Genomic DNA, 22,587 nt, shown 5'->3' on the forward strand with positions numbered 1-22,587 from the left:
ATGTGTGATTGCAGGCAGTGACAATTGCTTTACTCGTATGTGACAAGCTGCCGTCAAGGGATCGTTCCTAGATGTACATCCAGGGTAGCAGTTTCGGACCCCGCCCTGCACGCTAGCTGTCGTGTCGGCGCTGTGAGCAAAGTGCAACCCAACCCAGATGTGAGGCCAAAGAAGTTCAGCCTCAATCAAGATGCCTTCACATCAAAATCTGTTTATACCCTGACTGCAGCTTGTTTTTCCTTCCTGCTCTATAAATCACTCTCCATCCCAGTGGAGTTTTCTGTTCTTCAAGACGCCCTACTTTCTAATTTTGTCGGTTCCTTATGTTTTATAGACTGCATATTAGCATTTTTGTAGATCATATGGACGTAAATTACGTTTTCAAGGTCACACAGCATGTGTCAGCATTTATCCCCCGCATAAAAAAAGGTATGTGGACCTCTGCTGAGGGAAAATCATATTTAATAAGACTCCTGACCCCCTGTTTTAGCAGGTAAATGATTAAAACTTCTTTGTAGTGCTACAGCAGGAACAGTGCCAATAAATCTATCACCAAGGGACGGGGATAGGAAATTGGATTTTGTCAAGCATGCCGTCAAACACTTCATCTTAAATATCTGTCTCATATTAAGAGCGTCCCTGTAGGGGGCATCTCCTGTCCCCTGTCCTCTTTCACCACTGGGGGCCTGCAGTGGTTTGTGGGGTTTGTTTCGATGGAGTGACAAGCTGAAGGTTGTTTTTTTTTGCAGCTCTGGGTGCTGTAGGAGGATGTTGACAAAGGATTGGGAATGTATCCAAATATCCACCGTGCATGTCTGACCCTGTGAGAAGCTAACAGGTCATATGTACTGCATTTGGGGGGGGGGGGGGGGTATTATGTCCAAATTGCAAAGATCCCTGTAGAAGATGATAAAATCCACAGACTTGGAGTCATAAATAATCCTTAAAATCACGTGAATGTGTGTTGTCTTTTACTCCATCCTGGTTAAACTGTGGGAGATGGGATTTTTTTTTCCTTTAGAGGAGGAAAAAAAATACATCCTGGAGAGGTTTATTAGTAAAAAAAAGACAGTTGGTGCAGGAAATCATTGCTGTAGCTGCATCTGGAAACCTTCCATGCAAACCGTGACCAACAACGCTCTAATCAGATGTTGCCAAACTTCTCAGCTGCTGTGCAAAGGCGCGCCACATGGGCAGCAGCGTGGAGATCAGAAGAACCACACTTACTGTGGGCTCAATCCGAGCGTGTCTTTTTTTGCATCTGCGCGTTTGCTAAAATGAGCCGTAAATGAGCCACTCTGTGCACAGCGTGTGCGCGACTAAAGTAGACTTAAATGTGGAGCTCACAACATGCGCAGCGAAATGAACGCTGCAACCAAATCTCAAACATTCTGGAAAACATTTTCCTAGAAAGAAATATCTGGAGACTAGTTATCCGGCTGTGCAGACTTGCATATATCTTTGTGTAATGGCTTCTCTTTAATATATTCTCCAATTAGATTAAAAGCAAATAAAATGCATGCACCTTGAAGTGAGCAGAATTTTTCTTGATCTGGGTACTTAAGGTCCCCTTTCCTTGGCAGACTGCAGTAGCTTGTGACAGATTGTGAAAATGCAGCCTCCTAGCAAATGCAATAATGTGATTAGCTTTCGTAGCGGGCTCGTAAACCCCCTCTTAGTGGGGCCACATTACTCTTTAAGCCCAGGTAAAAGATTACAAGAGCTGCAGCTGTGTTAAAGACATATTACAAGCTTCATTAATGAAAGGAACGGACTGTGGGAAAGACTTTTGTTAGAGATAAATCCATGTTCCATCTGCCTAATCTAAAATTATTTATAGCATGTGTCTGCTATTGAAGTCATAAAATGTGTCCTTTGAGATTTCTCTTTTTTAAAATGGTGGATTTCTGTCATCATAGTGGCATCGTAGAAGAGAAGTAAAACAAAAGAGCAATAGTAATGGGGTGGGGGGGGGGGTCTTTTGAAAAAAACCTTAACGCAATTGAGCTGCTAAGCACTGGGTTCTATTGGGTTATCAGTGGCTGAAATCCCTCATGGCGTGAGACATAAATCACGCACGTCAGTCCTCTTTCTTTCTCCCCCACTTCCTCCTCTCTGCTGCCTGCCGCTTACCGTGAGCGGTCTCACGGGGGCTTCAACCTTGACACGGCCAGCCATGACATTAATACCAGTTTGCACTCATTCTGTTTTTGTTTGTGTTCTGTAACGGACTCGGTGAATTCCGCCTCCAAAACCCTCCTTTTAAAATGCTGCCTTTGAATTTACTGAATGCCCTCTCCATTTTTAAAGCAAAAAGAAATTGCAGACATCATTATCCTCACGTTAAATGCAAGACCGGAGTGTGTTGGGAATGTAATCCTTCATCCCCTAGCGTCATCAAACCTTGAGCCAGAATGGCAGGTGCCTGTTATAGTGTGTCTCCTTCACTAATGCCCCCAACCCCTTGGCACCAATATGAATTCAGCTTTGTTGCCTGAGAGCTATTAAGCATTATAAGAAGTGTATTGTGTGCTGCCAAAGCTGTGGCAGGTGCGGGGCATGGCCAATCTGGGATCTGAGCTATGGAATGAAAGTAATTGCTGCAGACCGGTTACTGTATGAAACATGACCAAAGCCTGCTGGGATATTCATATAAGGTAATAGCGAGGCTTAGCACAAACCTGATACGCTGAGGTGCCGAGGTCTTGCGCTGAGGGGGAAATTTACTCTCAGAACAAGTGTTCCTTGGCTGCCGTTCTGACACACACTGGCATGCCATCAAGCAGATGGTGTGTCCCCGGGCGAAGAGACCTCTGCGTAGCACCCTTCTACTCAGAAGCCCATGTTTCTTCTGCTGTCAAACAGCCATTAGCACAGGGGGACAGGAAGGACACCCTGGGATTAACTACCTTCTCCACCAAACGTTAGAAAATGATACATTAAAGACGCTGGTCCTATGGTACGGACAGATGCGTAGCTTACAGATCACAGCAGCAGCCTCGGTTTTTCCATGACCAGGTATCTCTTTCCTTTCCATTAATGATTAAAAGTGGTTAGACTGGTAACAGGTTTGTCAGCAGCCCGGCTTTTGATGGGAACTCAAGTGTCCCTGCTGATTGCAGTAGGAACATGAGCCATGTGTTGAAAAGAGCTTTTACTGGCTGAGTCAAAGCTAAATATACACATGACTGTAAAAGCTAACTGTTATTGTAGTCAGCTGTGTAATGACGTTACTTGGCAGCCTTTTTTAACGGTATTTGGGCACAGGAAATACGATATTTAGGACGTTAACAGCAGTCGGAGGTGTTTTCTTTAAAACTTGTTTTTTTTTTTAACTTGATAACCTCGAGCTACATTCAAATTGTGGCAAACATTTGTTTGGCCCGTTTCATCTTTCCTGCTCCTGGTTCCCCAGCACCGCTGCTGGGTTTGAAGGCGGACCCCGCCCTTTTATTTGTCCTGCCTTATGTCAACAGGAAAGGCCACAGATGATGTCATGTATTTGACGTGGCTCAACACACAACTCATTGAGAGAAAGCCATTGTTTTCCCAAACGCGCACAAACATCCTTAAGTAACGGTGGCGCACGAAGCGGGAAGAATTTCAAGGAATGGGCTCCAGTAAAAACGAAACCGTGGCGAAATGTGAAAGCCGCCTCGGCCGTATTGTTTCTGTAGGATACGGCCTTTGGAGTTGGAAGTCAGGCACACTCCTGAGCCTGTGTTTGTTCCATTTGACTTTAAGAAATATGTTTTGAAAGTTATTTATGCTCTCTTTGGTTTGGGCTGTGATTGCTGTGACTGTATCCGAGGTGGGTTTGGCACCCGGAGCCCCTGCGCAACAAGAGGCAAGAAAGCCTGCACAGACCCTCCTGCTGAAAGGGGAAATGGATGAATGAAATGAAATGAAAGGGAAAATCCAAAATGCTGGTTGTCACAATTCAAGTTTTGACTAAGATGAGGGACAAATGTCCTATGTGTCACCAAGACCAATCAGCTCAGTGTTGAGTGTTCAAAACACTGAAGGAACCCATAATTAGGCTGTGGCAGGAAAAAAAAAAGTCCTAGATATTTTTTCCCAACTCGGATGGAAAGACAATATGAAGGAAGGTGGATGTACCACACAGGAACTACTATACAGTAGTTCTTCCATGTTATTCCGTGTGTCACGCAGAGTTTGGAATTTATCATCAAGACCTTAATTAAATTATATACTAAATGAGATATAATGAGACAAATTTGTGTGTGTTGTGTGTGTGTGTGTGTGTGTGTGTGTGTGTGTGTGTGTGTGTCAGGGTCACTCTTGTCACTTTCCTGGATGTGGACTTGATGACAATGATGAACTCGACTGTAATGAGATCGAATCCCTCCCTTTTACTCTTAATTCACACGTGCTGTGACACATGTCTGCTTTTTCCTTTTAAATGACAAGAACAAGTTTCTCCTCTTCTTAAAGAATAGAAGAATGAGACTGAGGTCAAAGGTGAGGATAAGTAGGTCCAGCAGGATGGATGGTTGCTTTTTTCAGCGCCCAGATTGCTGCATTTAAAGCAACGTTCTGGTGTCTGACATAAAGCCTTAAAGAAAACTGACCTCTCTCCAAGGCACGGCGTGCTGCTCTGCTCCCTAAAGTTCAGAACTGTATTTCTGGATCTCTGGACATCCACCTAATTGCCATCTTCTGCACCAAATGCTCTGCGAAAGAGCAACGGTGCAATTAGCTGCGGCTCTCTGCCAGCTCGGCATACATCTTCGAAATTGTTTCTCTTAAGAAAGTTGAGCAGCTGTGGTCCTTTTTCCCTATTCTGAAATGTGGGCCTGTCGCAGGGCTGTTGTATAATTAGGACGAGCGGCAGTAGCAGGGAGCACGCTGTAGGGCTGGAAGCTGAGGCATTGTGGTGGTGTGCTGAGGCATGCAGAGGTGGGCTGTTATTTATGCCTCTCTCCTGTTTTCCCCCCATGTCACATGGTCCTATCCCGGGCCCACTGCGGTTGCTCTCGTCCAACCGTTTTGCCAACTCTTGCTGCGCTGTTCAACGGAGCGGGAAGATTCGTTCTTGCCGTTGCTGTTTTCCTTCCTCCATTCGTCCATCTCACCTTTCTCTGTGCTTCTCCTCCCCTGTTTTTCTGCAGCTCATTATCCTCGAGGACTATGCAGACCCTTTTGATGCGGAGCAGGCCGGCGGCACTCAGACCAGTACGGAAAAAGTGACAACTGAGAACGATGGTTACATGGAGCCGTATGAGGCCCAGAAGATGATGGCAGGTAAATAACCCTTTTCACCAGGCTTCACACACCTTTCTTCTTCTTCTTCTCCTCCTTCACCTCTACCTGTCACCTCTACCCCTTCTCCTCCCTCTCTACCCAGCCGGCCATCAGCAGGAGGGTCCCCCTACATGAGCCTGGTCCTGCTCAAGGTTTCTTCCTGTTAAAGGGGAGTTTTTCCTTGCTGCTGTTGCTTGTTGGGGGTCAGGCCCTGGGATTCTGGAAAGCGCCTAGAAACAATTTTGATTGTAACAGACGCTATATAAATAAAGATTGATTGATTGATAAAATAGGTCAGCCTTTATTTGGCCTGCAAAGCTTAATCATCATGGATCATGATTTGGCCATACGTTTCCAAACTGCGAATTAATAAAAGACGTATAGATGGCCTGATGGCTAATGGTGTTTCCATACTATTAAGTGATTTACGTGATCCTTTTATTTTTATTTGTCATTCAGCACTACCTATGGGGATGGACACTATTTTTGAGAGCATAGATGAGCACTCTCACGTAGATCTGTCATTGGGCGCCAGGATATGCTGTGACTAAAGTAGAACAGAGAGAGACAAATGAGAGGTGATTAAAAAGGAGGGGAACAAGTAGCATGTCGGAGCAGTTGCCCTGTACCGGAGCGTAAAATGTGTGACCGTTTGCCCTCCTGTGGGTATTTGTGGAGAGTCTGTCTGAAATATATCAGCATTTAGATCTTGATATACTGACACCGTCCCATCATCTGTAATGTAACAGTACCCGTCTCCTCCTCTCTGTTCTCCAATGAACACAGACACGGGCTCAGAGGCAGGACATGGACGTCTCTGGCCCTCCTCAGCAATCTTCTTTTAATGGGGCCCCAGACAATCTCATGTTTTCATCTGTTATACTGGTTTGACCTCCGGCCCCGCCGTGGCTTCAGCTGAGCTCGAAAACTCGAGATTTATTGCCTCTTTCAGGTGGAGGAGGCTGTAAAGGAAGCCAAAAAAAAAATCTGAACACGACTCTAGAGACATCACTTGAATTTGAAGTCATTTTCAGCTCCTCTGTTCTCGGCATTGTTGCTGTATTGACCAACAGAACCGCTGGTGGCAGCTGTCTCTTTGATCTGATGAAGTTGTTCTGGTTATTATTGGTTCCCGTCGCTCCCGTGTTTGAAACTTGTGGGTTGCAGGCTCTCTGCTCTCCATCCATCACATCTATCGATCGATGCCCCCCCCCCCACTGTGGTCCTGGCTGCAAGGCCATTGTTTAAAATAGAACTACTACTGCATGCTTTTTGTAATGCCCTCGTTCTAAAATCACTTAAATGTTGAATCAACTTGCGTCAGCTGATGCAGGCACCAAAGCGCTGCCATGTTTCTGTGATATATTCACATTTTAAATGGGTTAAATCAAACCAGGGCAGCTAGCTCTATTCCAACGTACACCTCATTGGTGCAATACACTTAATTTTAACAAATATTAGTGAAGCAGAAGTTTTTTATGCACTTCTCTTTCTGAAAAACAATCCACCTTTACCCCACAGCGCTCCTGCTTCATGTAATTGTTTTAGAAATTCAAAGCTTTTGGCAGCTTCATTTCAGTTCTTTACTCTTGGCTGCAGATGGACAAAACTGTTCTATTTGCAGCTGTCAGCAGATTTTTAATTTCCACCAGCCAAATTTATACCAGCTACAGAACGGGTGCTTTATTGTCTCATAAAAGCAGAGCTGAACTGTTCCAGCCTGCAAAAATGAGAGGTGCGTGAACGAGGGTTTTACAGGAGACGTCTCCAGTTCATTCAGCGGAGTAGTGTCGTGGATCCGTAGATACATGTCAGATACACATTGACCTGAAGTCAGCTCAAACTGGGTGGACAGATGCACGTAGATTGCCGTGTGTGGTAGTAACGCCTTAATCAATCATAGATGCCAAATGAGTCATACCTAGGTGACAGTTTTACAGCGCCTCCAATTTCCTGAGACAATGTTGTGGTGACCAAGGGAGCGTTCAGGAATCAAAAAGATGGCAGGAGGACATAAAAAACAGTGCTAATGCTTGCAGTCTGCTACTTGCTAATTTTACTATGACACCATGCTAATCTCACCTTTTTGTTTCATTTTATTGAAACTGATGATAATGTGCCAAATAGTAGCTGGCTGGCTTCCCTTGGCACAGATCTGAGTGATCACGGGTGAGCACCGTCATACCAAGAGCTAATCTAATTGCTCATTCATTCTTTTCCTACCCCGCACGTTAGCATGGTCAGCTCTCACATAAAGACGCGTTTTACTCGGATTACTGTGTTTTAACGAGTTGTTTTTGCTCGTGCTTAGCAAAGATTAGCAGGGTGAACAGGGAGTGTGCCCTGTGTATAGCCGATGTGTCACTTTGGTACTCTTCGAGTTATTCCCTGGATTTTTAAAGTCTTTTAAACGGAAAAGGATTAAATCCAGAGGAAATCTGTGGAATAATGTTAGAAAGATCAAGTATGAAAATGGGTTGGACAGTGTGCATGGCTAAAGTATAAATGGTAAACTGAGCAAACACTGTCAACCAATAAAGGCTAAGGATGACTTATACATACAGCCGGTGTTGGGAAATAAGTTAAATGTTATGTGCTATTACAGTCGGGCACACAGAACTGTCTCTCTCATAACTGCTCATAAAGGTACAACAGTTCATAAAGCTATATTAATAAAAACCAAACAACATTTCTACATTTGCATTTTAGTCTGTCACTGTTTGGATACATGGCAGTGTAATACTCAATATTTGGACCTTTGACACACAAACATATATTTGACAGCAAATCGGGAGGCGCGTCACATTGAAACCCGCGGTTAAATGCGCCACGGCCTGTTTATTGCCACACATGCCTCCGTACATGACTTTGCCACGTGTGCGCCGATGTGCCGACGCTGAGTAAGTGCGAGCGGTGTGCTGCGTGCTCCGCAGCTCTTTCTCCCGAGAGCTGCCCTCACAGAGGTCGAGCGGTTGATTTATAGGCCTTCTGGAGAGGCATGTCCTGACTTCCTTAACCTGAAAAGCCAGTCCCCCCCCCCTCGCGTTAAGCTACTCCCCACTCAACGGCTGCCAGTCGAGGTTTACGGCACCACCTCAAGTATGCGAAGACATGTGCGCCACCGTTCTTCCCTGCACATGAATTCCAGAGGGCCTCGAATCTTTGTCATGTCCGTACGCGTCAACAGTTGGGTGTGCTATCTTTGCATCTCTGGAAACGTATACATTTGCGCATTTGTGTGTGGACGGAAGGGGTGTGTGGGGGTGTCAAGTTTCTAAGATTGTCAGCATATTTTATTGAAGGTAAAGGCAAACGGAAGGAAAACCTCCAGATTCTGCAAGGTGTGTGGGACTGACATTTGAAATCCCAGTGCTGTACCAGCACTGACACAAACACACACACACACACACACACACACTTGCTTTTCTTCAGCTGTCAGCATGGCCATTCCTGCACACCTCAACGCAACATACACAAACAAACATCAAATCACAAGGGGACTGCAAAATGGCTGCTTTAGATGCTTTCAATGTTACTTCATCGGCTCCTTCTGCCTGGGTTCCCTCCCTCATTGTTGTAGCTGTTGAGACTTGCTAGACTGACGACTCCAAAAGGGCTACGCTTAAGGCGCTCTGCGTCAGGCCATTTCTCAATGAAGGCACACTCATCGTTGCGTTCCACCGTCAGAGGCGGGAATACGGCCATGTGAGAGTTTTCCCACAGCACAGAGAAGGCCTGTTGTACAAACAGGCTGCATGATTGAGCTCTCCCGAACAAACACGCTCCGGGCCAATCCACCCGCTGATCCTTAAGCCACAGCCACGCTGCTGCGCCCGAAGTGCCTTTGTGGAGGTGTGTCAATACGTCTGGTGAAAATAACCCCATGGCGTGAAATATTTTAGACCGGTGGTAGAGTTATGTCAATGTTATAACCTCGGTTTATCCTTTTCCCATCTTTCAGGTCATGAACTGTCATTTAGCAACAAGAGACTTGTGCAACAGGGCTGAAATCCCACAAGCGGGTGGGGGGGGGGGCTCAGATGTTTTCCAGAATGTCTGAGTCACGTCAGATGGGTGCACACTACTTCTTTCCATGTCTGAGAAATATGCTGGGAAATATCTCTGGCACTGGCACCTCCTGGTCTGTACTCCCAGTGATGTGGAGAGGAGCATCCAGTGCCAAGGAGATGAGTCATTATCCATGGAGTTGATTATTTCAATTACTCACGGTCATGCGGCGCTGAGCCGCCTGTTGGCCCGGCAGGACGATTGCCAGGAACATTACCAGTTTAGCAGTGGGCGTAAATGTCAGGGGAGAACGTGTTCGGAGGTGAGGACACTAAACGAAGTGTGATGATTGCAGGAAAAGTCAGAGAAAGAGAAACATGACGGAGACTGAATAAATGGCCAAAGACACCAAGGGATGAAACATTTCCCATCACGCCACACAAAGGTTGCTGCATGGGCGTGTTGGTTGTTTTTCGCGTGCGCCTCATTTAATCGCAGGAGTGAAAATTGACTCCAGGCAGCATTTGGTGGCCTGTTTCCTGCCCTGACCCGTGACATTTATAGCCCTGAGCTGTGTTATGTGGAATAGCAGGTGCAATGAGTGAGTGCTTTAACGCTTCATTGTCAATGAATGACAATCATTTTGTACAATCATTTTGTCATCTTCTGTGTATGTCGTTAGGATTTTTGTTATGTCTGTCTCGGTTTATTTGAACTGTCGCGCCAGAATTACCTCACGAGTTTGCTTTGCCTCGTCTATTGGCAGCTGGCCTCGGCAAAAAAAGCCAAATGATGTTTTTTATTGTCCCTGTAACACACACAATGCTGAAAAACGAACTCGGATTTCTTCGAGCTTCCTTTAGGAAAACATTAACTCGGGTAATTATGACGAACACGACAACATTCGGCACGTTCCTGTACCAGGAAGTCTACGGTGAATTGGCTTCACACGTGGGAGCAGTTTCCAGAGTCCATGAGTCATTTTGTTTAACAGGAAGTTTTTTTTTTTCTTTTGAAGTTCATTGAGGGCATTGACACAGAGCATACCGATGTTTGAGCTCACTTTGTGCTCTAAACTACCACATCTGACATGTTCTGAAATATTTCCTACTGTCAATAAAATGTAGGTCTCTTTACAAGTTCCAGATATTGAAGTGGTTTTAAAGCACTTCATATTTCTGGCTAATGAAAATATGCTTGAGTTATGACATCGAAAGACTTGACAAGTTGTCTTATTAACCTTCCTCCGGGTTCATGGCCATGCAGCCAAACAAGCTTTCAGAGTTGATCAAAATCTTTTCACTTTATTATTACGCCTCCTGGACTCATCTCGGACAGGCACGATACATCTACCTATTTAACAAGAGCTATCAGAATTCACCCAGTTTTCCCTGACTGGTCGTTGTGACACATCCAGTCTTGGCGGCTGCCAGACTTTGTCGGAAGGGAGATACACACTTGTCGCGTCTCCGCCATCCCGTGAGGAATGACTGACAGTTATTACGCGCCCATCTGACAGACTGGCGCTGCGTGATGCAACGCCGCAGACTCGCAGAGCTGAGGTCTGGTAGGACGTTTTCTCTTCGTTAGGGTCTGTTCGTGGAGCTGTACTATTTTTGTTTTGAGGGATGATGCGAGAGTGAGAAAAGCCTCAGTGTCTTTGCAAAGATTAAGGAGTAAACTACAACAGTTTCTAAGCTAACTGTATGAGTACGCGCTGCACAATTAACCTTATAAAGAAGGCATTTTACAGTCGGAGCAGGTTTTTTTTCTACCCACATCTGAATAAGTGACTGAGCAGCAGATTTTAGTTCATTCAATGCTTTTGCTTTTTGTTGTTGGAGCAGCTCAACACAGCAGTGGAGTCGTCCCATAGGTGCCATTGTGGTGCGAGGGGTTATTTAGCAGAGCTGAAGAGTGGGAGGAGAGGGGACGAGCAGGAAGACTGACGACTTATTGATGAAACGTGAAATCTCCAACTCCAGCTTGATGATTTTCCCTCCCCCTCGCTCAGTGATGAATGGACCCTGCACTGTAGTCCAGACCAGACGGTGGTCCATACACTATATATGGCATTTTAGAGCTCTAGCCTCCATTGTTATTAAGTATTTTATGATTTTCAAAAAGATTTTCTTCTTCAGTCATGAGAGTACGTGGCATCATGGCAGTACAGTCCAATCCATTTTCCAGTGTGTCCCACATTTTCAAGATTGGTTATTGGTTATTGGTTAGGCAAATTCCATGGCTTGTTTAAAAATCCTTATATTAAGAGTTTTCAAGACATAAGAAGTTAAATCCTGTCTAGACTGTCTACCTCACATTCCTTATTAGCTATGTGCTATCCGTCTACGGTAATTAGCTCCAACTGTGGCTTTGTTATGTTGTGACAGGGCTTCAGGTTAATAATTCTAATGGTTTAGCAGCGATTTAATACAGGTGTCTAATAAGTAACATGGTGCAATATCTGGGCCGTAAATGTAGCGTAATTATACTAAGACCTGCGTGTTCAACAATACTAGCATGCTGTCAAGAATATAGCAGATCTCAATATATAGAACCTTGTGACACAACATCCAAGGTTCAATAATAACAGATCGACGCTCATCTCTGTGGTGTGGTGGGGAGCTGCTGTTGCTGCTCTGTGGTATTGCTGTACGCCACAGAATTCCAAATCAAGGATTGATAAAATGGCACACAATTCACCTCGATGTGCGGGTCAGCGAGGACAGTGGGCGTGGAGCACAGATTTCAGGGGGAGGGCACCAGTAGCCAGCAGGGAACAGGACAGAGGTGCTGAAGTAATACCTTTGAAAGGATAGATTAATGGCACCATTAATCCATGTCTGCACCACTGCAGAGGAGGATAGGGTTGAATTTATGCTGGATGCGGCTCGCCCACGTCCTGCATCACATGCATGTAATCAGCGAATATGCTCCCTCAAGCTGACACACACCTGTTGCGCGCACAACCCTTTCCAGTGGGTCATTTGATATGTCAAGTACCCGTTTGGCTTCAAGTGGTGATGGGGCTGTAGCTGGCGTCTGTGTCGGCAGTCGGGGACATCGTTCCAGTTTATTAGTTGGTGAAAGAGTGGAAGGGGGAAGATGACAGTCGCAAGGAATTTTAAATAGGCATATGTCAAAGGCGCTAACCTGGAGCTGTTTGTTTCAAGTCTGTGCAACGCAGCCTTTCGATGAGAGCGGGTGTGTGCAAGTGGGTGGCAAGTGATCTGCAGCTGTTGATAGACATGAAGGGAACAGATGTAACCCCCCCCCCCCCCAAAAAAAAAAAAAAAAGAATGGGAACAGCACAAATCCACCACTACATATGTGATACACTGATATCAGCACAAAAGTGGTGTACTGGTTACTGTTGCCATGTGTGTGTGTCATAACAATGCTTGATTGATTTCACTTGTCAAGGCAGCATTGTGTAAGATTACACCAATTTTCATGTTTGATAAATAAGCCATCATACTTTTCTCCCAGATTTTAACCTCCCATGCTAACCTTTTGTATCTGGATGTGAATAAACGCTAACGCTTTTTTTTGACCAATAAGCGAGGACAAGGAATGTCATTTTAACGTTCCAGTTGCTCGTAGCACAGCCGCGGGATATATTTCAGCTCCCATTTTTACTGGTGATGCAAAAGTCTTTTAATAAATCCAACAGATCCCAGTATGTCAGATTAATGACGGGTTGGTGACGGGTTCATTTAAGAGGTTGGAACAATGTTAAATCATTATGGGTTCATCCACCTAAATTTCTACCAGAGACAAGCTGGATACTTAACTGATACATATAAAAGAGGTGTGATTTTGCCAGACGTCTAGTCGATGTGCCTTTTCTGTGGCCTTTTTCTTTACATTCTGTTACCTATTTTGCCCTCTATCATCACTTCTGTCTTTCTCTATTTATTTCCTATGGAATCTCATTTCCTCTCCATCCGTATCTGTCTTTTTCTCACTGGGTTTTTGGTCTATCACTCTAGCCAGGAGGGATTAGTTGGGGACATTCCTGGTTACATTGTGATAGACTATGGGCTAAGCTCTTTTATAGGAGCCTTGTTGTCTTGTAAAATAACCCAGGGGTATTTTTTCTCTCTAGGAACTAATTTGTTAGTGACATTTATTCAGGAATGACCTTCTCTGGGTTTGTTTCTCAGAGACAAACAGTGTTATCACTCTTTTCTGCGTAATCCAGGCATTATTGCAGTGTGATTCAAACATTTATCTTTTTTTTGTACTTTTGTGTTAATCTTTCTGTTACACTAAACACGTGTGTTGCGTCTCAATTAGTGTTGGACTGCCTGACTGGAATCTTGATTCCAGTACAGCTCTTTTGTGACAAATACAGTTTTCCCTCCTTACAACAAGATGCCATACCTAAACCTGAGAGGGCTAATTAATTAAAACGGTGAACAAGCACCTTTGAGGCACGAGGGAGATTATAACCTTATCAGAAGATGTCAAGTGCGTTCCCACATTCAAGATCCAATTAGTTGGCTGGATGGTGACAGTCTAACCTTTTCAATGTACCATTGAGAGATTTTAATAAAAAAGAAAAAATATGGACCTTCAAAGATTTTTCTTGCAATTTTGCTTGAGCAAATTCAAAAAATTAAAAGTCTTCATTGGGCAATCTGTGACCTTTACCCCCTCATTACTTATTCCATCAAGAGGGTAATTACTGACTGGAAAGGGTATTTTCTTCCTTCCCGGGAAAAATACAACTGTCTGTTAAGAACATTTAGGTTTAATTAAACTCCCTCCCCATCTTATTTCATCGCCGTATCTCTCTCTTTTCTCCAGCTGCCATGTCATTGTTTGCATTCCATCATATCAATCACAAGCTGCGATCGCCAGTGCAATGAGGTGAAGCGGCGTGGTTTGCCAGGGGCCCGGCTGGTGGGCTCGGGTTGTAATAGGTTGCTGCAGCCTGTTAATTTGATGCAGTGTGTGGCTGAGGAGCCTCATTAAGAGCCACGGCTCAGAGTGGGAAAATAGGCTTTCCATCACCACCGGGCTACCCCTGGCAAAGGCAAAATGGGATGGAGGCAAGGGGAGAGATGGAGAACGAGGAAATCATTTGGATGAAAGACAATTTGGAAGACAGTGAGGACAGAAAGGACAAAACGGACCATGTTTCATATTAAAGTGCACACATGGGTGTACAATTATTCCTTAATAGTGTATCCTTAAAAGTACTGCAGTTTTACTTGGAAATACTTGGTTTTTACTTGGAAATAACCTTTGAATTCTGATTATTTTAATGGTATAGTGAAAATATGTAACTATTTGCAATAAAAAGGTTGAGTATTGGAGGTAGAACAACAAAGAATGCCAGTCAACTAGAATAGGTAAAAGGTGGGAGCAAAGAGTGAAGAGACTGAGAATGTTCATAGCCATTCAGGCATTGCGTTTTGCACCCATGCATCAGTGTGGCCTCACTCTGTCGCAGCGAGGGAGATGAGATGCCGGCACGGACTGAGTGAATTATTAATGTAAAGATTTGCTTCTCTACTCAACTCAATAAGTTGCCTATGATTTGGCTGTCAGAAAGATTGCTGGCCTGGATAAGGGAAGCCAATGGATCACATGGCGCCAGATATTCTTCCATGGCAATCGACTTGTGAACGTTGTTGACGGTTGGGTGATTGTGATTAAGGAAGCCTGGGCCAGACCGGAGCCGAGAGACTGGCTACGTGTGGGTGGGTCACTAGACTTCACACGATTATCCAGGGCCCCACCTCTGGAACCCCCGGAGTCGTGGGGGAACCATCGATACTGTTTTCTGTGTTGGTATGAAACCATGGAGGCAGATCCATGAACACTGAAAGCTCTCTTGTGCCTGAACAGCAACTTTGAAAGTTACTTCGAGTCCATACAGTGACCAGAGAGACGTGCATGACTGTGGTGACACCTGGTCATGAGGGAGAGCACCGGCGAGGGAGCACAGACTGCCTTGTGTGAGCCTACAGCATCCGCGGTAGATAGAGTAGGCCTGCTGGTCCGAGAAGCCTGGATTGACACTTAAGATTGGTTGTTAACTAGCTCACTGGGCCAGTCTGTCCATCAGGGTCACAGATTGCCAATAGGGCACATCTGTAGCTGAACTTTTATTTGAGTCACATTATTTATACCTTAGCTACCACGGGTTGTTTAGTCCATGGAATGCCTTTATAATCTGAGCTTTTTTTTAAAAAACAAAAAAAAACTTTTTTGCTGTTTGAAGAGTTTGGCTCGAGGAGTTTCAACTCCTTTGGACTGAGGTGTAAACGAATGGAACCGTGCCGCCAAGCTTGTTTCCCAAACACACATTGGTGTCGACGGACAAATTGCACTTCCATTTCGAGTTTGTGTAATTGGTGGTTGGGATGTAAATATAGCATCCATATGCTATTCATCAGGTTTGTGTCCTTGTTTAACCAAGTAGACATGTCAGCTTTAGTCTGACTCATCCTCTGAATAAACATGACAGCCTGTCACTTCATGGTAGCCTTGATGCTGAGCAAGCAACACACACACACACACACACGCAGGCAAATATATACAGACTTCCCTAGAGTTCAACCTGTATTTCTATTCATCTTCACGGCCCATCAATTATCAGCTAATTTAATTGAAACATCAGTGCCTTCCATCATCTCATTGTGGGGCGGTGGTCAGCTGTGTTACCTCACAGCACGAAGGTAGCAGCATGAATATAGATTTACTCATAATTCAATTTCAAATTTAGAGTTTACTTTTTTGCACAAGTAACAACAAAGAAAGACCTGTATAATGCAGTCCAGTGGGACATACAATACGCGTCTTGTTCTGCACTGATGTCAACGCCAGTTTGTACTGAGCTCTGTCAGGCCTGGATTATACAGTATTTTCGATAGTTTCCATGTCAAACAGGAGGTACTTCATCACCCATAAACCTCGTGAAAGGTTCTCCTGAAAGTGAGGTGACTGGGATATCATAAAATCTTGACGAGTAACATTTCCGCTTTCCAGGCCTCACTGACAGCCACAGGAAATCCCCCATCCTGTAGAGTCAGTCTGTGGACCAGTTGCTGTTTTAGACACAATAGACCAACTCAGGAACACTGTAGGCCTGCCAGAAGCAACATGCGTGCTGTCAAAAAAAAAAAAAAAGGTGCCCTACTATTTCTTGCATTGCACAAACAGCTGAGTATTTTTTTTTCAACCACTGCAGCCAAAACACAAATATGTCTACATTAACACTGCACTCAGGAAAATGGCTTCGGAAAACACTAGTGGCTGTTTTTGGTTCACACACAGAGCAAGTAAACCTCTTCTCTTTAATAATATCATTATCAAGCATCTAAGCTCATTAGGCTCAAGCAGATGTGGCAGAGATGTGTTGCTTCCAGGCAGGTGGTGAACTGGGCTGCAAATGCACCAACGACATTGACAGAATGATGTCGCAATGCAGGCCCACAGATTTATTCATGAGTTTTGGCTCACGTGTCTCTGCACAAACGAAGCAAATCGTATAAAATTCGATTACTTTTTCTAGTTTAATCGAAATAAGAAAAAATAATTGATTACACGGCCAAATGTCTGTTATATACAACGTTTAATTGTTGGCTAACCAATAAAATAGGAATTAAAATTGTAACGTTTTAATTAATTTAAATGCCTATGAAAATTCTATACTTAGACCAACTTCTTAGATGTAGTTTATGAAATGGATTAAGCTGTGCGTAATTTCTCTCAGATGAGAAATGGATTCTGCCATGAGTTCATTGGGAAATAAGATTAAAGTGTAATTACATCATTACATCCTGATTACTCCCCTCTAAAAGTAATCAATCTTTGTGTTTACTCTGGACTATTGCATTGCTCACGTAAGGTTTCTCTTCTCCAACTGATATTTGGAGGGAACAAGGCAATGCTATTTCTTTTTTTTAATATAACAATAGGAGCTCGCAGTGGATGTCGTATTACTGTTCAGTGGCACAAAAGTTGATCCTTCAGTTTTTCACGTTTGCGTTCGACCACGGTGAGTTCATCCCGGCCGGGTCAAATCATTCACAGCCTATTAGTCTCAGCAAGCAAAACGTCTTTTAATAGATTAAATGTTTAACTCTGTCTTCCATTATGTGCTTATGACTTGTCCATAGGCTCCTGTATTTGCTAATGTAGAGGCATCCATTAAAATCCACAACCCTGTGGTTCGTCCTCTGTTGCACCAAGCCCACGTGTCATCATCAGCAGGACATCCAGAGTAAAAGGCCAAGCCAACATCAATCCCTATTTTGGGGCCATGAGGTCACCTACAGGCTAGCCATGCTGGGTCGGCCTGTCCCAGGCATGGGGTTCAATAAAAGGCAACTGTGTCCAGAGGAGAAAGGCAGAAGCTCTACACTGATTGGAGCATATGGTGTCGCCACTTATCCTGGAGCCTGTTGGCCACTTCTGAATGGAATCTCTCGTAAAAGCCGGCTTTGTCACTGTTTGCAGTGTGGCGAGGCTGTGTCTCCGTCCATCTTTTTGGCAGCGCTAGAGACACCAGAGTGAATAGTGAACAGCTGCTCGGTTCAGAACAGACTGTTGCCCTGTAGGAAACCCTCTGTGTATCCTCCAAGCTAGCTCCTCGTCACACACGGGAGGCTTGGCTTGATGTCCTACTCCCCTCTGTTTTGGTGCCTTTGTGTCCCTTGGATGGCTTCTTGGTTTGTGTATAGAGCAAATAAACAGCAACTAGACCAGTCAAAACAGTCCTGCAGCTTCCAACACAAAAAACTTTTATGCAATTTCCTCATTCCTGCAAAAACGTAGGTAACTATAGAACACGGCGGACAATGGTTGTCGCACATGTTTGGAATTAGTCAAGCAGTGTGTTAGCATGGATTATTGCGGAGAGGTGTGAGGGAATGAAGTGAGCTAATGTGATTAAACTGATCAAATGGGACAGAGACTGACAGCAAACCCCTTGTCATGTGGTTTCTGTAAACACAATTAAAGCTTTTGGCCACGGAACTGCCACTTCGAGCCAATTTTACGTTCTGTCAATCTGTGTTCTCGTGTAAGGGTGCGCACTATAATTATCAGATGCTCTCATTTTCATCCATAAGCTAACTTTCTCCTTGAGGAAACATACCTTTGCTGCTCAGGGTTTAACAGAGGGATCTTTACTCTCTTCAGCCTTCTGCTACTCTGAGGAAGTTCTGTAGCAATAAGCAGAATTCAGCCAACGCACCATTAGCCACAAACCCGCTTTACTTGGGTTGCAACAAACAGGCCAGGGAAAGGCAAGGCTTCAGGCCCGTCATCATCATTTTGGGCAGTTTGAGTCCCACAAGATGTTTTCAGTATCTCAGGGTTGTATTTCACCAGTTGTGGTAACTTAAAGAAAGGAAGTAGGTGAAGGTGGGTAAGTTGAAGAGGAAATCTTGGTTTTTCTTATAGTGGGCACTAAAGTTTGTTCTCCCCATGCATGGTGATTTGTATTGATGTCCATTTGTAATAGAGCACGGGGCTGGAACAGGTAGGCATCAGAAAGATGGAAAGGAATTTTCTAATAGTAGTAATATATTACAGGTATGTACTAAATGCAATTTGGTTATTACCTCACAAAGGTAATTGGAGTGAGAAGGGAGGAGGTTTAGTCTTAGAACAGCATCAATCTGCTCAGCGTCTGCTCATGCATGTCAGTGTAATGTCTGTTTTGAGGTTAATCAAGTAGCCCGGAGTATTTTAGGTTTTAATGACATTACTGTGCAATGGGCCGATTCTTTACATTGACATTACCCAGGTAAAACGTCAGTTGTCCCAGTCATTAGATTTCTCTCTGCCCACTCCCGATTACAAAACCCTATTAAGCAGCTTCTTAGTTTCCTTTATTCTATTTGCTCAGCAGGATCCTTATATAATTGAAAAATACACATATATCAACTCAATATATCTTAAAACCATCAGAAATGGCGTGATCCTGAATGACATTGGACAAGTGCATTAGCATTAAATAGAAGAGGCTGCACCATTTCTAGGAGGGCTATAAGACCAGAGACTGTTTGAGTGCCTTGCTGCGGAGAGGCAACATTAGACCGGGGGTCAATTCCCCAGCAGTTAATTGATTGTCAGCAGGCTTCTCTCTGGCGGTATATGTTGATCAGTCTGGGCCCTTGAAAAGGACTTCTGTGAATAACAGACAAAAAAGTCCAAGTGAGAGGACAGGGCTTTCAATATAAACTCTCTTTAGGTACACCAGGGATTCTGTGATGCCATTTCAGCTCTAACGACCTTCCTGTGAGGCTCATCAGCAAACCACTGCAGTTTCTTGTTGAATCACCAGGCTGTTGTGCTTTGTTGCCGTAACATCCACTAAAAATCCCAGCATGGGGAGCCCAAAGGCATCCTGTGATGAGTAACTAGTCCTCAATGTCCAGTGGTGAACATGAAGTCATCAGCAAAAGTCCCCTGTCAGTTTTCCTTTTTCTTTTAGGAAGCTCAATGTGCTTTCGCTCTCATTTCTCACTGTGGTAGCCCCGGACACATTCCCTTGGGCACCCTCTGCATTTATCAAAGCCGCCCTGCTAGTTGAATCCAACTTTTGAGTTGAGTCCAACTTTTCCCTCTCTTCCTTCTCCACGGCCACTTTAGTTGAAAAGCATCTTGTGTTTTTTTAGATTAGGGATCTAGTAAAGGCTGGGTGACGTCAGACGCGGTTTGTTTATTTGCTTCCTTGCACGGTTAAGAGAGGTGTGTGGAGGCGTGTGGCGACAGAGTGACCGAGTCTGTGAACCGAGGCTCCAAACGGAGTCGGAAGCACGCTGCTTCCCTCCCACCCGCTCTCTCTGTATCCTGACAAAGGAAAGCCATTCAGTAGGTCAGATGGTGCCAAACATTTGTGAGGGTCGCCCTTCCTATGCTCCTTCCACCCCTCCGCGTCTGTATTCCCCCCTGTCACGCCGACTCTCTTCCCTCTGCCACTCAGCGTTGGTGTTCGGCAGAGGATTGCGTAAGAACCGGACTGCTTTTCCTCCTGGCAAGAAAATGATGATAACTGGAAAGGAGATCCGGAATGAAAACTCCCATTCCATTTCAAAACCCCTTTGTGTCGAAGCATGAACATGTAGGAGTGGGAAAAAAAGTGTACAAGGGTGAAAGAAGTGACGGCTCCAAGCTCACAATACATTTATTCTACTTTTAATCTTATAGATCATCTCTGGGCTTCCTGTTTGATGCATCATATATATTCTGTGAAATACCACAGGATACATTACCTTTGAAACAGTCTTTTTAAACTATATATATATACTTTTGTCCTGTCATATGTACTGAAGAGTGATTCATCCTGAGTCAAGACGGTTTTCCATTTGCCAAGGTCACATCCAGCTGTGCAACTATGTGACCCACATCTGCAGTGATTCACCAGATAAGTGTTTAAAAAAGATTTGGGACATGAACAGTTGCTGTCTGTGTTGTGGGTTACTAGAACGGTACCTTCAAGTCAACAGGGTTAAAAGCGAGACACTGGGTAATTGTACCTCATGTCTTGTCCTCCTGATTCTGAGATTGTGGCAAATCTTTTCAACGTTTTGGAATGAGGGATGCTCATCCTTGACTCAGGCCAAAGCCTTTATGTGTCTGAAAGGCGAAACCAGACTGGTTTTTCCCGTAACACAGAAAAACGGATGATGGCGGATTTTTTTCAAAGAATAATCCATTTTCTTTTCAGGATGACACTAAGTAGGTCAAATCATCTGAACCTGTGAATTTCAGAAGTCTAATTTCTACCTCGGGCGATGCACTCTGCCCAAATTTGTCAATTCTAAGTTTAAACAGAAGATTCCATCCAACACAGAGGATTACTTTGAGTTCTTCCCTACGTTTAAAACATTTAGACAACTATAATGGCGGTGCCTTCATGCTCCATCCGTATCCCACAACATCCTTAACCAGAAAGCATTGAATTCTTTTTTGACACGGTGAGCTGATGCATCCCACCTTTAGCTGGCCTGGAGTGTAGCAGTTGGCTCTGAGTGGCAGCTCTCCTTCACGGCTGATTGGTATTCATTGAGGTTGTCCCACACAGCCCCAACCTGACCCTACGATTCAACATCAGATTGTCTGAAGTAGAAAAGCAGCTCGCTGCTTGATAAATACGATTAGGGCAGTGCTCCCACACGACAACCCTGTCACTGTCATATTAATAATAAATAAGCCTTGCAGATGCTGAATGATAAAATGCTTAGTGATGATGTTTTTGATGATTTGGACACAATCTCTTTTCAGTTTTCAGCAGCTTTTTCAAGGAAAAAGATACAATTCTTAATGAGAGACCTGCCCGACCTCCTAACAATCATAAAAAACAGTAATTGAGGTCCATATCATGTCCACCTCTGAGACTGTCTAGAGATAGAAGCCATGGCTAAGACACAACTGGGAGATTTAAAAAAAAAAAGGGAGATATAGGCCGTTAGCGGCTAAATCAAAGAAAACAACAGTCACTGGAAACTGAAGTGACAACTAGGGGATGGGATATGTCTAACATCACAGAAACTGCGACTCCAATGTAAACAATCCTTTCATCCCACGGGTCAGACACCACATTCAGGGGTGTTGTAAAAGCATGAGGGATTTGCACCAGCACACGGTCGAGGTTTTCAGTTGTGCTTACCTGTAAAAGATTGTTAGACTCTTTCCGAAGGTACAGAGAAAATCACCTCTATACTGACTTATTTCAGTCCTTTGAGAAAATGGCTTGGAACACATCATTCTGCCTGACTGAATAACCTGACAAGGTAAGTGTCTAGAAGGTTCAGGAGGTCAGAACTAATAGAACAAATACACAGCAGAGGTGGTGCTTTGGAATGAATTGAGAGCGATATTCTAAATGCAGCCATATGGACTGAATTAAAAGAAACTGCTGGTGACGAGACCTGATTTCTGTCCCTCTGAAAGTCCAACAAAGTCTGGTTCATTGGTGATCGCTCCATTGGCCCCAGCCATAATGCACATATGCCTTTTTAACAGACCCTGAAGCCACTTTTATCAGTATTCTGATATTACAAACCTGTTCAGCCAAGACACCTTTAATTAAAATATCATCGCTTTTACAACGGTGCGAAGGTAGTTTAATGTTCTGGTATCATGGGCAATATAACGCCAAACAAACAGAAGTATAATGAGATGAGACTGTTCTGCTTTCCTAATTTGGTGTGTGATGGGATAATGGCCGTAAGATCACACGTCGCAATGAAAAATGAAGGCCATTAATATCATCCGACTCGGGGCAGGCGCAGTTGAGATGTGCTTAAATAGCAGAAAAAAACCAGAGGTCTTCATCGGTTACGA

The 22,587-nt window shown here is 44.2% G+C and overlaps 1 protein-coding gene across 5 annotated transcripts in view; it reads left to right on the forward strand.

The window, feature by feature from the left end:
• Nucleotides 1–22,587, forward strand: part of LOC101075975 (SH2 domain-containing adapter protein F) — a 62,768-nt gene that overhangs the window by 5,678 nt on the left and 34,503 nt on the right. For all 5 annotated transcript variants that reach the window (XM_011609728.2, XM_029845828.1, XM_029845829.1 and 2 more), the window contains exon 2: nt 5,133–5,265. In XM_011609728.2, the coding sequence (XP_011608030.1) occupies nt 5,133–5,265 (133 nt within the window). The remainder of the gene's footprint in view (nt 1–5,132; nt 5,266–22,587) is intronic.

The sequence above is a fragment of the Takifugu rubripes genome, chromosome 13, assembly GCF_901000725.2.
Source record: "Takifugu rubripes chromosome 13, fTakRub1.2, whole genome shotgun sequence".
Classification (NCBI taxonomy): Eukaryota; Metazoa; Chordata; class Actinopteri; order Tetraodontiformes; family Tetraodontidae; genus Takifugu; species Takifugu rubripes.